This window comes from Eubalaena glacialis, chromosome 20 (genome assembly GCF_028564815.1).
Source record: "Eubalaena glacialis isolate mEubGla1 chromosome 20, mEubGla1.1.hap2.+ XY, whole genome shotgun sequence".
Taxonomy (NCBI): Eukaryota; Metazoa; Chordata; class Mammalia; order Artiodactyla; family Balaenidae; genus Eubalaena; species Eubalaena glacialis.
The window spans coordinates 36,522,848-36,535,937 of record NC_083735.1 but is presented as its reverse complement, the minus strand read 5'-3'; the positions used below and the strand labels follow the sequence as shown (position 1 = coordinate 36,535,937).

Here is a 13,090-nt window from a genome sequence, read left to right as displayed (position 1 = left end):
GTGGAATATTTTTCAGCCTTAAAAAGGAAAGAAATTCTGACACATGCTACAACATGGACGGACCTCGAGAGCTCTGTATTAAGTGAAATAAGCTAGTCACAAAAAGACAAAGGCAAATATAAGCTCTATCATTCTGCCTATGAGGTACCTAGAATAATCAGATTCAGAGAGAGCAAGTAGAGGGTGGTCAGCAAGGCTGGGATGGGGGAATGGGGAGTTACAGTTTAATGGGTACAGTGTTTCAGTTTTGCAAGATGAAAAAGTTCTGGAGATGGAGGTGGGTGGTGGTGATGATCGCACAGCACTGTGAATGTACTTAACACGACCAAACCGTACACTTAAAAATGGTTATGACAGTGAATTTTATGTTGTGTGTATCTCACCACAATTTTTTTAAAAGCCCACAGCTCACGTCCCCCTTCTGGAGTCCAGGGTCCCACGTGCCAGATCTCCACGCATCACCCTGAAATGCAACAGGTAACACCTGGGACCTTGTTGGAAACACAAATAATCGGTCCCACCCCAGACCTCCTGAATCGGAAACTCGAGCCCTGGCATTATAGTTGTAACAAGCTTGCAGGGTGACTCTGATGTCCCTCAAGTCTGGGAACCGCTGCCCAAGGGTGATAGACGTGGGGCAGTCAGAAGGGATATGTTTGAGATTCAGGATATGTCTTGAAGGTGGAGAAAATACACCTGGGAGGTAGGTTGGACGCAGAGTAGAGAAGAAGAATCAACAAGCAGAGGCTGAATATACTTGAGTGAATGAATGTCTTTTAAAACTGTTCTGCTTTTAATTTTTCTTCGTTTTACTAGAGTCAGAAAGAAAAAGTAAAAGCCTGCTTTCTCAAAGCATCAGGTTGGAGAAGAGGAAACAAGCTAGGATGGTTGGTGTATAATCTTTAGAAATCCATGGAGGTAGGCCTTATCCAAATGTGTACTTAACTGCACACACAGCAATTATGTAGCAGGTAAGTGGTCGAGTCATACATTTGCTTACTGACAGGCCTGGTGACGTCACACACAAAACCCACACTCACAACACACCCCAGAAAGCTCTGAGCATGCCTCTCTTCTTTCTTTTTATACCGATGTCAGAGGGGGAGTGATGTAGACCGTGGCCCGAGACTGAGGGGTTTCTGGGACCGGGGACTTTCAGTTTGAAAACTGGGACAGTCCCGGGCAAATTGGGGTGGTTGGTCACCCTACTTATAACCCAGACTCATAGAATTTCAAACCCAAAAAGAGAGTTCTTCTGGTCTGTGGTTCAACTCGCTGGTTATAGATTAGAAACACCTGGAGAGGTTAAAAAATATACGCTTCCTGGGCCTCACAGCGGACCAGTTAAAATCAGTATCCCTGGGCACTATACCAGGCATCAGTATTTGTGAAAAGCTCCCCAAGGGAGCATTGAGAACAACTAATCTAATCCAACATCTTGACCCAATAGAGGAGGAATCTGATGCCACAAAAAATTATTTGTCCAGGATCACACAATTAATTAGGGGCACACTCAGGGTTCCTGACGGTAGGCCAGTGTTCTGCGCCCACACACAGCACTTTTGCAGATAATGACTGATGAGTTACCTGCCATTCGCCCCCACCCAGGGCAATTAACTAGGACAGCTCACCCCCACACCCCCTGTCTGGGCCTCAGTAAAGCTGACCCCGCTGAGCGGCCAGCTGTGCGCTCACGGCTGAGATCCAACACTCTCTTCTCATGCTTCCTTCCAACTTTCCTCCCTCCCAGCTGCTCCTGAAGGATTCAGACCCAGCCCCTACTCCTGGCCCAGGGATGCCCTCTGCCCCTGGTTACAGATTTGGCCTCCGCGGTTCTGACCCCGGCATTCTCTCCCTTCAGCCTCCGGAGGTCCCTCAGCGCATCTGCTTTGGGCACCTGGGACCACTCACCTGGGTCCAGGGACCACCTGGCAGCACCTCCACCACCAGGGGCGAAGATGAAGCTCCTTTAGCTACAGAGCTGACTTTGTAGAACAAGCAAAAGCCACAGCAGCCTGTTTCTCATGCCTGGGGGAGCCTGGCTGGCTGACCACTTGCTCCACAGCCCGAAACAAGCCCCACTGCTGAGGACGCAGAGCCTAGAAAGAAATAACATGCCTCTGACCGGTGAGGGCCCTAGCAAACCGGGCCAGGAAGGGCTCAGCTGTTACCCTGACCAGGAAAAGGCCCCGGAAAATGACAACAGTGAAGGAAGTTCGTGTCACTCAAAGAGGATGACGTAAACCCTCAGAAAAGAAACAAGCAAACAAAATAAAGAACAAGTAAAGAATGCAATCGGCAGTGTTGAAGGAGATTTCTAGGTCCAAGATGGAGCCTCTCCTGCCCGGGGTGCCACGGCACGTAGGTGACTTTCGCGTCCCTGTAACGGCCCACTTGACCTGGATGTTCAGGGTAAATGCAGTCAGCTGTCCCCACCCACCACGCCAGCTCTGGGCTTCTCATCCCAAACTGGGGGCCCCAGACAACCCGATCTTTTCCATTTTTCTCCTCCTTGATTTTTATTCTTTATCCTATAAAAGCTTCCTGCCTTCTGCCCAGTTTTCCAAAAGGAGACCGTCCACTTCATGAAGTGTCAAGCGTTTGTATCACCTCAACTGTCTTCTTAAGTCATTGTTTTAGCAGAAGAACAATGAGAAGCCCCCCCTCAGCCCGGGGGTCCCTCCCCCCTCCCCCCTCCCCGTGTCACAGCCGGCTTCCTGAGGACACGGTGCTTCTAGGGCCGCCAGGGCTTTGGGCCCTCACTGCCCCGCCTCCTCGTTTGCGGTGGTTTAATGTGGTTTGTTCCCCTGTCATCAAGTGTTTTCTCCTGGTCCTTGTGGTGCCTGAACTTGGAAGAGGATGCCGGTCGGTGGTCTGTGGTCTGTAAACCACGCGGGCCCCATTCCAGACCCACCGAACCAGAACTCCCGGGGAAAGCATCCGGAATTCGTGTTTCTCGAAAGCTCCCGGAATGGCTGGGAGGCACAGGTATGTTTGGGAAACGCTGGCGTGATCGATGCGTTTAGAGATGGTTTCTTTCTGTTTAAACCCCCCCTCCCCCTTCCTGGACAAACGCCAGGGTTCCGACAGTGGGCGCTTCCCGCTCCAGGGCTTGGCTCACTCCACGGGCGGACGGGGCACCAACTCACCCCACGGGCGGACGGGGCACCAACTCACCCCCTGAGCGAGTTCTCCGGGCTGCGTCCAGAGCGCCCTTCTTTGGGAGCTGTGCGTGGGTGGGTGGAGCTGTCGCGCCAACACCCCACTGCCTTCGAGTGCTTAGTTTTGGATTCAGGCAGCCTTTTAAATTTTTTATTTTATTTTTAAAGTTAAATTTTAAGGAACAACGTCTAAAGCGTACTTCCTTTAAAAAGGCGCCTGTCGGCCTTAGCTTGCAGTCTGATCGACGGTCCAACAGGGGGCGCCCAAGCCCCGCACCGCACCGCACCGTGCGCGCCGCTGGCTCCCCGCTGGCCGTGGTCTCTGTGCTGCGCCACCTGGGGGACCGCAAAGCTTCCCAGGAGCCCTTGGCTTTCATCCTTCGACCTCAGGAAAAATATTGACACACGTAAAAACCATGATGTTCAAATCGCTACGGATAATGAGGAATGTTACTACTGGGAGGATGTCATACAGGTGCAGAGGAAGAAAAAGGGTTGAGGCTTTGCCCCTCCCAGGGTCTTGGATTTAGTAAGTTTTAAACCAAATTAAAGAATTAATTTATGTTAACTTATTAAAGTTAACGTAAATTAGCTTCTTTATAAGTTTTAAGTCAAATTAGGAATTCTCTTTAGAGTGAAATTTTAGCTATCAAAGGAGAGGTTATTTTGGAGGGCATGAGATTTTCAAGTTCAGGGACTGAGATTCCAGCCCTTCTGACTCCTATGAGCACTAACACCCATCCCTCCCACACAACATCCCCACTGCTGGTGGATGCACATCGGAAACTCGAGCGGGGCGGCACTGGCTAGACGTGGGCAGGCAGGCTGCAGGAGTGACCGAGGGTGGAGGGAGGGCCCAGAGAAGAGGGCTGGGACCTCTTTGATGGATGACGGGGCAGGGATGGCACGGATGGGCCTTCAAAAGGCAGGTTGGGTGTCCTCTCCTCTCCCGTTTCTCCATGAGCTGGTACAGTCTGCCTGGGGGCAGCATACATGATTCTGGCCCGACTCTACCCGTGCGACCCGAGACAATGACTCCACCTCCCTGGGCCTCAGTTTTCTCGCCTGTAAAATGGTGTTGGTGCAGAGGGGTTAGCCATCGAGTGTAAATGTTTCATAGCAGAAAGCTTCCTAAGACATTTTTTTCTGATCTGAACTCCTTGCCCTTTAATTTTTCTCATAAAACCTCCTTTCTGGACCCTGGGTCTCCCAGCTCCCCCTGGATGAACGTATTTAACTGTCTTAAAACACATTGCCCTAAACAAAGACAGTGTCCCAGACGCCATTCTCACAGGGACCCGCAGACTCAGTGCTGTGTAATTGTATTCTTTGTGATAAAGGCAACTCATTAATTGAACACCTCAGTATAATTTAGTGTTTGTAACTCTGTAAGATTTTTTGGTAGAATAAAATCTTAAATAAGAAAGACATGTAACAGAGAAGAACAAACCTGAAATATACATGATGGCCCATTCTCAAGACTCTGACCTTCAAAGGGTCAGAGACCCTTTGAAGACTTTTTATTCGCATAGAGGTAAGAAGTTGCAGAACAGAGAATAACATTTGTCTTGTTAGAGGTTTACAGGAACATCCTGACCTGACTTACAGGGACAGCAGCAAGAACAAAGGATTCCAGCACCAAGAAGTTTACAACAACTAGCCACACCCCCTCCCCTTTCAGTATAAAAGCAGCCTGAATTCTAGCTGGGGTAAGATGGTTCTTTGGGACACTAGTCCGCCATCTCCTCTGTCTGCTGGCTTTCCGAGTAAAGTTGCTAGTCCTTGTCCCAGCATCTCATCTCTCAATTTACTGGCTTGTCATGTGGTGAGCAGTGTGAGCTTGAACTCAGTAACAGACATATTTTGTCCCAATTTACAGAAATGTGGTCACTTTCAGCTATTCTGCCTTGTTCGTATGGGCCCAACATCCCAGGCTTTAGAGCTGTTTCTGGCTCTTGATTCTATCACTCACAGTGGATGACAAGCTTGTACGGTTTAGTATTGGAAGGGACCTTGGAAATCAAGCTGATCCTCTTATTTTTGTGTTATTTGCAAAACTGATAAGCATATCTTCCATGCCTTTAAGAAAATACTTGAGAGATTTAAACGTGTCAGAGCCATGCTGCCACAGGGGAGACCACCGCTGGAGACCTCCTTGCAGGCTGGCATCATTTATTAACCAACACTCTTGTTTGTGGTTGCTCAGCTAGGCTTGAGGTTACTTATTTGTACTATGGAAGCGTCTACAGTTCTTTTTGTCTACATAAAGATCAGGAGATACTTTCTCAAAGTTTCTTCTGTTCTCAAAGTCGATATCAAAACATTCTCCTTTTTAATGGTGTCAAGTTTTATATTATAGTCAGTAACAGTTCAGCTGAAGGCTAAGCTTGTATACAACCTAGATAGCAACTATGCGATTGTGTGTGCGTGTGTGTGCGTGTGTGTGCACGCGCGCATACCCACAGGGGCACGTGCACTGGAGGGAAATAGACCAGCACCTTGATGGTGGTTAGATTAGGAAGATGGATTATAAATCTTCTTAAAATTTACTGTTAAGATTATACTACTTTTACCATTGAAAAAATACTAATCATAACTTTGTAAACCTTCAAGTGAAAGTACATCTGTTTCCCGGCACCTTCAGTTTTGTTTTGTGGCTCTCAGGATGTCTGTCCTGGAAGTGGTCTGGGCGGTGCTCCCGAGTCTTCAGAAGGAGCAGGCTCACTCCCCACGGGGAGCGTGTTTGGTCAGTGATGGATGAGCAGCGGTTTTGCTCGGGCTCCCAGGATGCAAACGTGTCCCCTGTTGACGATGGAGACCTTCTGATTATTCTGCTTTGGGGGACCCTCTCCGGCACCCCAGGCAGTCACCCAGCTGACGTTTATCATTGGTTGTAGAGCAGGTGAGGGAAAGAGCACACACTGGCTCAGAACAGGATGATTTGGGGGATAGGAACTTGTTTTGTTCTCTGGAACTTTCTTTCCCCTGCATTTCCCAAGAATGGAGCTAGGGCTCCTTAACGTTTGTAGAGACCAAAGGCAGAAGCCCCTTAAAGACAACCTCTCTTCCTATTTGTTTGATGTCCGCTTTCACCAAGAGTCTAAACTCACTGAAGAGATTATTTGAGGTTTCTAGAGCAGGATGGAGACGAGGTGAGTGTCTTTTCAGGGGGAAAGGGGGCTGTAAAGGGAGATAGGCCAGAAATTCCCAGAGACTGGCCGGTCCCTCCAGCAGCGGGGACCAGCCACTGGGGAATCCTGTCACCCAGACTTCCTGACCAGGAAAGGGTAGCAGAACGTGGCCGGCCACTGACCCTCTGCTGTGGTCAAGACGGACTGGAGGCTACAGGCCTGCTTGTGTTTGGGGGGCCACAAAAGCCTTCCCAATGCTTTTGCTACCCTAGGCAAGGGGCTGGAATTCCTGTCATGACAGACAGAACTTCCTGCCAGCTCAGTGGAATGGCAAGTTCCATTTTATTTGATTTATTGAAAATAAAGGAAGGTGACACTTCCTGCACCCTTGGGTTAGTGGCTAATTGATTCCTGAGACAGTTGTAAATTCACTGCGGGCCTGGAACGCAGTTCAGATGGATGGGAAATCAATGTCTAATTGTTTCCTTCCCCTTCGTTCTGAAGCATTCACAAGTGATAGGCGCTGGGGATGCCATGGAGAGAGGATAAGAGGACACAGCCCATCCTCAGGAGCCCGTGGTCTGGGGAGGGGACAGCCGCATGGTGTGAGGGGGTCTCTGAGGGAGGAGCGGAGAGGGGGTTGGAGGAGGGGACGCAGTCCTGCCTCCCCCTCCTTGGCCAGGGCTGTTTGGATTCTGTGCTGGTACCTTGCTGAGCATCACCTTGGAAGTTGCTAATGCACACGGTGGGGACTTGAATGAGATACAAGGAAATTTTAAATTGGACTGAATCAGTGTAGCTCAGGTCGGTTGTCAGTGCCCAGAGTGTGTTGCTCCAGAACTGGGGCCCCATCAGGTGACTCTGCTCCCACCTGGCCCTCTTCTCTTTCCAACCCTAACTTTCTCTTGCCAGATTTGCATTTCTTGAGGGCCTCTGCGTGTGGACAGCACTGAGCTAGGTGAGAATCGGACCAACTGTGAACAAGATGAATCCAAGGGTGGTGAACAAGATGACACTCCAACCGTCCTTTCTCCTGTGGAGGGTCCGCTGGAACTGCCGCCTCCAGGAAACCACAGAGGATGCTCTGACCTTAAAGCACGTGAGAACCGCTAGATGAGGGCCCTAAAGGATGCAGTCATTATTCCTTTTTAAAACTGAGGTGCAATTGACATATAACATTATGTTGCTTTCAGGAGCACAATGTAAGGATTCCATATTTGTATACATTGTGAAATGACCACCACAGTAAGTCTAGTTAACACCCATCACCACACATGGTTACAAAATTTGTTTTCTGTGATGAGAACTTTTAAGATCTACTCTTTTAGCAGCTTTCAAATATGCAATACAGTATTGTTAACTCTAGTCACCATGCTGCACATTACATCCCCAGGGCTTGTTTTTATAACTGGGAGTCTGTACCTTTTGACCCCCTCGTGTTCACTACTCTGAAGCTCCAAGTCCAAAATGAAGGATGATGGAGGAACACTGTGTAGGAGAAGCTTCCACCAACTTCCATGTTGCATGTTTTCATATGTGGTTTTTCCCTTTCACACAGCTCTCCAACCATGAGAAAACTAGCTCAGAACATTCGGAAGTTGTCTGGGCTCATCTTCTCTCCATTGCCCTGCATCTCTTTGCGAGAGAGTGAACTAATAAGTCAGGAGTTAGGACCCAGAGATATTTCTCAGACTTAAACGATCTGACAGCCGACTAGAAATCAATGAGGTGTACTTTCAGAGACATCGCGCTGATGTGAGCTGGTTCGACCCCATTTTACCCTCTCCAGGTGTCCACTTTCCCCGGGTTCCGCTCTGAACTTTGAAGCACTGCATTTTCTTGTCCTTTCCGATGGAAATACCCTGTTGTTAAAAAGGAAGGAATTATCTTTCTCAAGCTGACATCATGATGCTGGCAGACTTTATCGCGGTGCTCAGCGCCCTCAGTGTCACCAGCTCAGGTAAGCTCAAGCTAAAGTAAATGAAGACTTGATCATTGTTAGTGCTGATAATGTTAGAATTACAAAATGTAATGTGTAGGTATCTTTAGGATAGCCTTTAAAATGTGACTCCGATGAGTAAGTCTATGAAATCTGTATATTGCTAAAGAAGTCATATCTATGAATTCCATAATGTTTATGCTTTTGTCATTTATTGTGTTATTCCTTTTGAATCGTTATCAGCTTGGTACGAAGATATAAAAGCAGGGAAAATCTTACCAAATGCACTGAATGGTACTCAGAGAATTGTTCAAATATTTAGCATAGGAATTGACTATATCAACATTTTAATATCCTATCTATGAACAATCACTATATCTGTGTGCAGATAATTATCCAAAATATCATGTAGACATAGAAATATTTTCATAAATTTGTGTATGTAGGTATATTTAGTATGTATGTACATCAGAATTAAATGAAATATATATCAAACATCTATGGACCTGTGTGAGTTTTCTGTGACTATTATCCACCAGAAAATAGAGGAATTCTTAATAAAGAATGAGGGCAAATAAAAGGAGAGAGAGAGAGTGAAAAGAAAAGAGGGAGAAAATAACTGAAAAGTTTAGGGAAAAATGGTCATTGTCTCCTGCCAGTTTTCTGGGTTTTGGAATCATTTCACTTTTCCTGTAACTTAAGAACAGAAAGCTCTTCCATGACACCAGAAACCATATAGAGCTAGGAGCCAGATGGTGAGAAAACAGTGTTATTCCTTTAGCAATTTGTATTTATTTGTCACTAGTATTTTTGCCACATCTGATTATTGTAATTTTCAGATAGAGAACCAGAGGCACTGAGATAGATTTGCCCAAGTCCTGAAATAAATCCTGGAATTAAAAGTCATAAGGCTGTGAGGCACACACACCTGAACGTCATTATATCTTCAAAAATGTAGCCTTTGCTACGTACCTGGGGCTCAGAAACACACAGTCATTTCTAAGTGCAGAGAGTGGCAAACCCACTTTCAAATATCACTAAATTTGGTCTCTGCAAAGTCTTAAGTGCAACTTGCCAATCATAAAAATAATAATCAACTTCTGTGTGTTTTAGCATGCAATTAATCATGAAAATAATAATCAGTTTCTGTACAATTAATGTCTGGTGTTTTTCTGCCTTAATTACGAGAGCATCCTATTTCCTATGAAAGAATTGATTCCTACCATTCTGCCCACAGAGAAACCACCCTCTGGTTCACCTCTGCCCCCTCCTCTGTGTGTTGTAAGTTACACAGAAAGTTGGAATCAGAGGAGGGCCTGGTCCCTGTCTTCCTGTGTGGGCTGCAGGAGTTTGGGAATGTAGACTGAGCTGTATACATCTGTCACTGATCTATAACAAATCCATGTAGTAACCGGCAGTAACTCTGGAATTTGTGAGTAGTTCTAGATCCACTGGAGTCTATTGCTATTTTTAGATCTGCACCACCTTTCCTTAAGTTCTTTAACTTTACTACTCATTGTAAAGAAAATAGTTTCTTTTTGTTACACAAGACTACCTTTTTCGAATTACAAGGGACAAGCCCTCATCTCTGCATTTCTGGTTTTGGTGGCAGGATCATTGTCATGGCCACGCTTTGTGTCTGCTCCCAGAAATAGGGACTGTGTCTTCTTCATCTTCCCATCACTCTTACCACCTGATGACGTGTGTTATTCATTCAAAAAAGTATTTATTGAAGATCTACCATATTGTAGTAATCGTTCCAGTATGTGGGATGCAAGGAGGAATAAAACAAGGTTGTTTTAAGAAACTCTCATGCTAGCAGGAAGCCATGAAATATTTATTATTTGAGTCCACCCTGAGGGCTAGCCCTGCGTGTCGGCAGAAGAGGCTATTTGTGGTATGATTTTTTTTGGACGAGGTGATGATAATGAAAGGCAAACCCCAAATATATCAAAAGGTGTCAAACAAAAAATACGCCTCTCCCAACCATACTTGCCGAGGTTTGAAATTCTTCAATTACTTCTTTACTCTCCTAGCTGAGGATAAACAATGGTATTGTTTTCAATAAAATCGTAAATAATCATGGCAAGTTTCATCCATTAAGTTTTTTGATTGAAGTAGTGTTGCTTTATAATATTATGTAACTTATAGGTGTACAATATAGTGATTCACAATTTTTAAAGGTTATAATCCATTTATAGCTACTATAAAATGTTGGCTATATTCCCCGTGTTGTACAATATATCCTCGTAGCTTATACCTAATACCTATTATACCTAATAGTTTGTTCATCTTAATCCCCTACCCCATGATACCCCTCCCCTGTCCCCACTGGTAACCACTAGTTTGTTCTCTATATCTGTGAGTCTGCTTCTTTTTTGTTATAGTCACTAGTTTATTGTATTTTTATCATCTATTAAGTTTTATCAATTATTTATACTTTGGTATAAGAGAGTTTGTCAAAATTTTGCTGAAAGCAGTTGTTGATATGGGGGTGAGGAGAGAGCAGAGGGTCTGAGCACCTGAAGAAAGGTAAGGACACAGGAGCACGAAGAATAAAGAGACCAGAAACTCAAGTCGTGGGTTCCAAAGAAAAATTTGTCTCAAGCTGTTTCTGGGCACCCCATCCAGATCTGTCGTGATTCCACTCACTGGGGTCGAGAGAGCCCTAAGCTCCTCCCAGGGAGTGTCTAGTCCCGGGGTAGCTTTGGTCACCGTCACCTGGATGCCTTCTCTGCTGCAGCCAGGTGTGAAGGGCTGTTCTCGAATCAAGGGCGCATCTCAGTCTTGAGCTCTCTGTGTATCTTTGGAACAGCAGATATTGGCATTAAGAGGTCACGTTTGTGGCTGTCTCATGGACGTAAAGAACCTAGAAGCACTGGGCGTGTGAGTGGCTGGACCTTCCCCATCACCGCTCCCTATTTTCACTGGGAGAGGTTAAAGGTCTTGCTTGAGATCACACAGCCTGGAATCAGGACCAGACCTCTCGTCTCTGGGTCTGAGTCCAGGGCCTCTCAACGTTGAATAAATATTCATTGGACTCTCGTTCTAACGAGTGATGAGTTTGGCAGGAGACTCTGTTTCCTGAGCCAAGAGCAGCGCACCCTCCTGCAGCTCTGCCCCAGCCCGGTTCCACGTGGAGGAAATCACTGGAATCAGGCAGGGCGCTGCATCTCTGTCTGTCTGTCCGTCTGTCCACATGTACTGTCTGGTTCTCCCTCTTCGTGCTCTCTGCCTGCGGGGCCGCTTGTCTGGTCCCAAGGGAAAGATTTTGACAAAGAAAAATGAGACAAAGATTAAGTAGGGATGGGACTGCCCTGGTGGTCCAGTGGTTAGGACTCTGCGCTCTCACTGCTGAGGGCACTGGTTCAATCCCTCTTTGGAGATCTAAGATCCCCCAAGCAGCGCAGCACGGAAGCAAAAAAGGATTAAAAAATTAAGTAGGGAGAAGAGAAGAAAGGGGGAGAAAGATGTTTCAGGAAGAAACGAAAATTCCTTTTTTACCAAAAGAGATGGTGAAAAGCATCTCTAACAGGCAGCACACATCCTCTGAAGATGTGCGTTAGACCTAGTGTGTGTTTTGTGTGTGTGTGTGTGTGTGTGTGTGTTTTGTGGAGGGGCTGCAGGGAAATGTGGGGAGACCCTTGTCTGGTCTGAAGCAGGGTGGCTCTGCTCTGTGACTGTAAAGCACTGGACGTCCCCCTCCCCAGAGAGCGACCCCAGAGCAGCGCCAGTTCAAGAGTCCCCCCAGTGAACCCTGCAGCAAAGCAGCCTGCCAGGTGCCACCTGCAGCAGAGGGAGATTCCGGGGAGGCGGGGTGGGCGATTACAGAGCACCCTCAGCAGGGCCGAGTGTCTCCCCTTGACCAAACAAATACTACCCGGGACCTGGTTTTAGAGCACCATTCTTCCCCGCGATAGACAGCTTGAAGCAACAGTTTGGAGAATACAGTGCTAACAACACAGCGGCGGAAAGAGCAGTAACAACCAGTATGTGTTCATAGAAGTGAATTGTTGGAGCGGTTTTCATGTGGCAGGAAGACCATGGTGGAGGGAACAGTCTTTTGCGTCCTCAATCCTCAGTGAACTTCTTGGGACGGTGGAAAGATGGCAGCTTGGGATTCAGAAGACCAGCCCGCCCCCCCCATTTGCTGGGTGACCCCTCGCAGGTCCCCTGGGTCTGCACCCGTAAAATGAGGGGCTCGCATCACCATGAAAGTCCCTTCTGACTCTGTTGTCTTCACGTCTTTATCATTTCTCTTTTCTTCCTCTTTAATTAATGCTGAAATTATTTACGAGTACAAATGTCCTCCCGTCCCTCCCCTAGGGAGCTGACTTTGGGGACTTCAAACCCCCATGGCAGAGGGGGGTGGGAGACTCACTCATCTTCCAAGAGCAGTTTCCTGACTTGTCAATGAATCACTGAGATGTATCTTAGAATCGTGATCTTGTCTAGTTAAGCTGAAATAGAAGTCCATTTGCAAAAATTTGGTTTACACACAACTTTTCAGGAATCCACTTTTTTCTTAATGTATTTTTCAAATTTTACTGAAGTATAGTTGATTTACAATGTTGTGTTAATTTCTGCTGCACAGCAAAGTGATTTAGTTATACATGTATATATTCTTTTTCATGTTCTTTTCCACTATGGTTTATTCCAGGATATTGAATATAGTTCCCTGTGCTACACAGTAGGACCTTGTTGTTTATCCATCCTATATGTCATAGTTTGCATCTGCTAATCCCAAACTCCCACTCCACCCCTCCCCTACCCACCCACCTTGGCAACCACAAGTCTGTTCTCTATGTCTGTGAGTCTGTTTCTGTTTTGTAGATATGTTCATTTGTGTCGTATTTTAG

General features: G+C 46.5%; 1 protein-coding gene across 5 annotated transcripts in view; it reads left to right on the top strand.

The window, feature by feature from the left end:
* LOC133081443 (neuronal acetylcholine receptor subunit beta-3-like) overlaps positions 1-13,090 on the top strand; it is a 95,986-nt gene that overhangs the window by 64,540 nt on the left and 18,356 nt on the right. For 3 of the 5 annotated variants that reach the window (XM_061177577.1, XM_061177573.1, XM_061177574.1), the window contains 5 exons: positions 401-477; positions 817-971; positions 1,862-2,988; positions 7,205-7,391; positions 8,082-8,252. In XM_061177577.1, coding sequence (XP_061033560.1) covers positions 8,198-8,252 — 55 coding nt within the window. In that variant the 5' untranslated portion in view covers positions 401-477; positions 817-971; positions 1,862-2,988; positions 7,205-7,391; positions 8,082-8,197. Of the gene's footprint in view, positions 1-400; positions 478-816; positions 972-1,861; positions 2,989-7,204; positions 7,392-7,850; positions 8,253-13,090 lie in introns of all 5 variants that reach the window. The other 2 variants (XM_061177575.1, XM_061177576.1) reach the window with 2 other exon arrangements.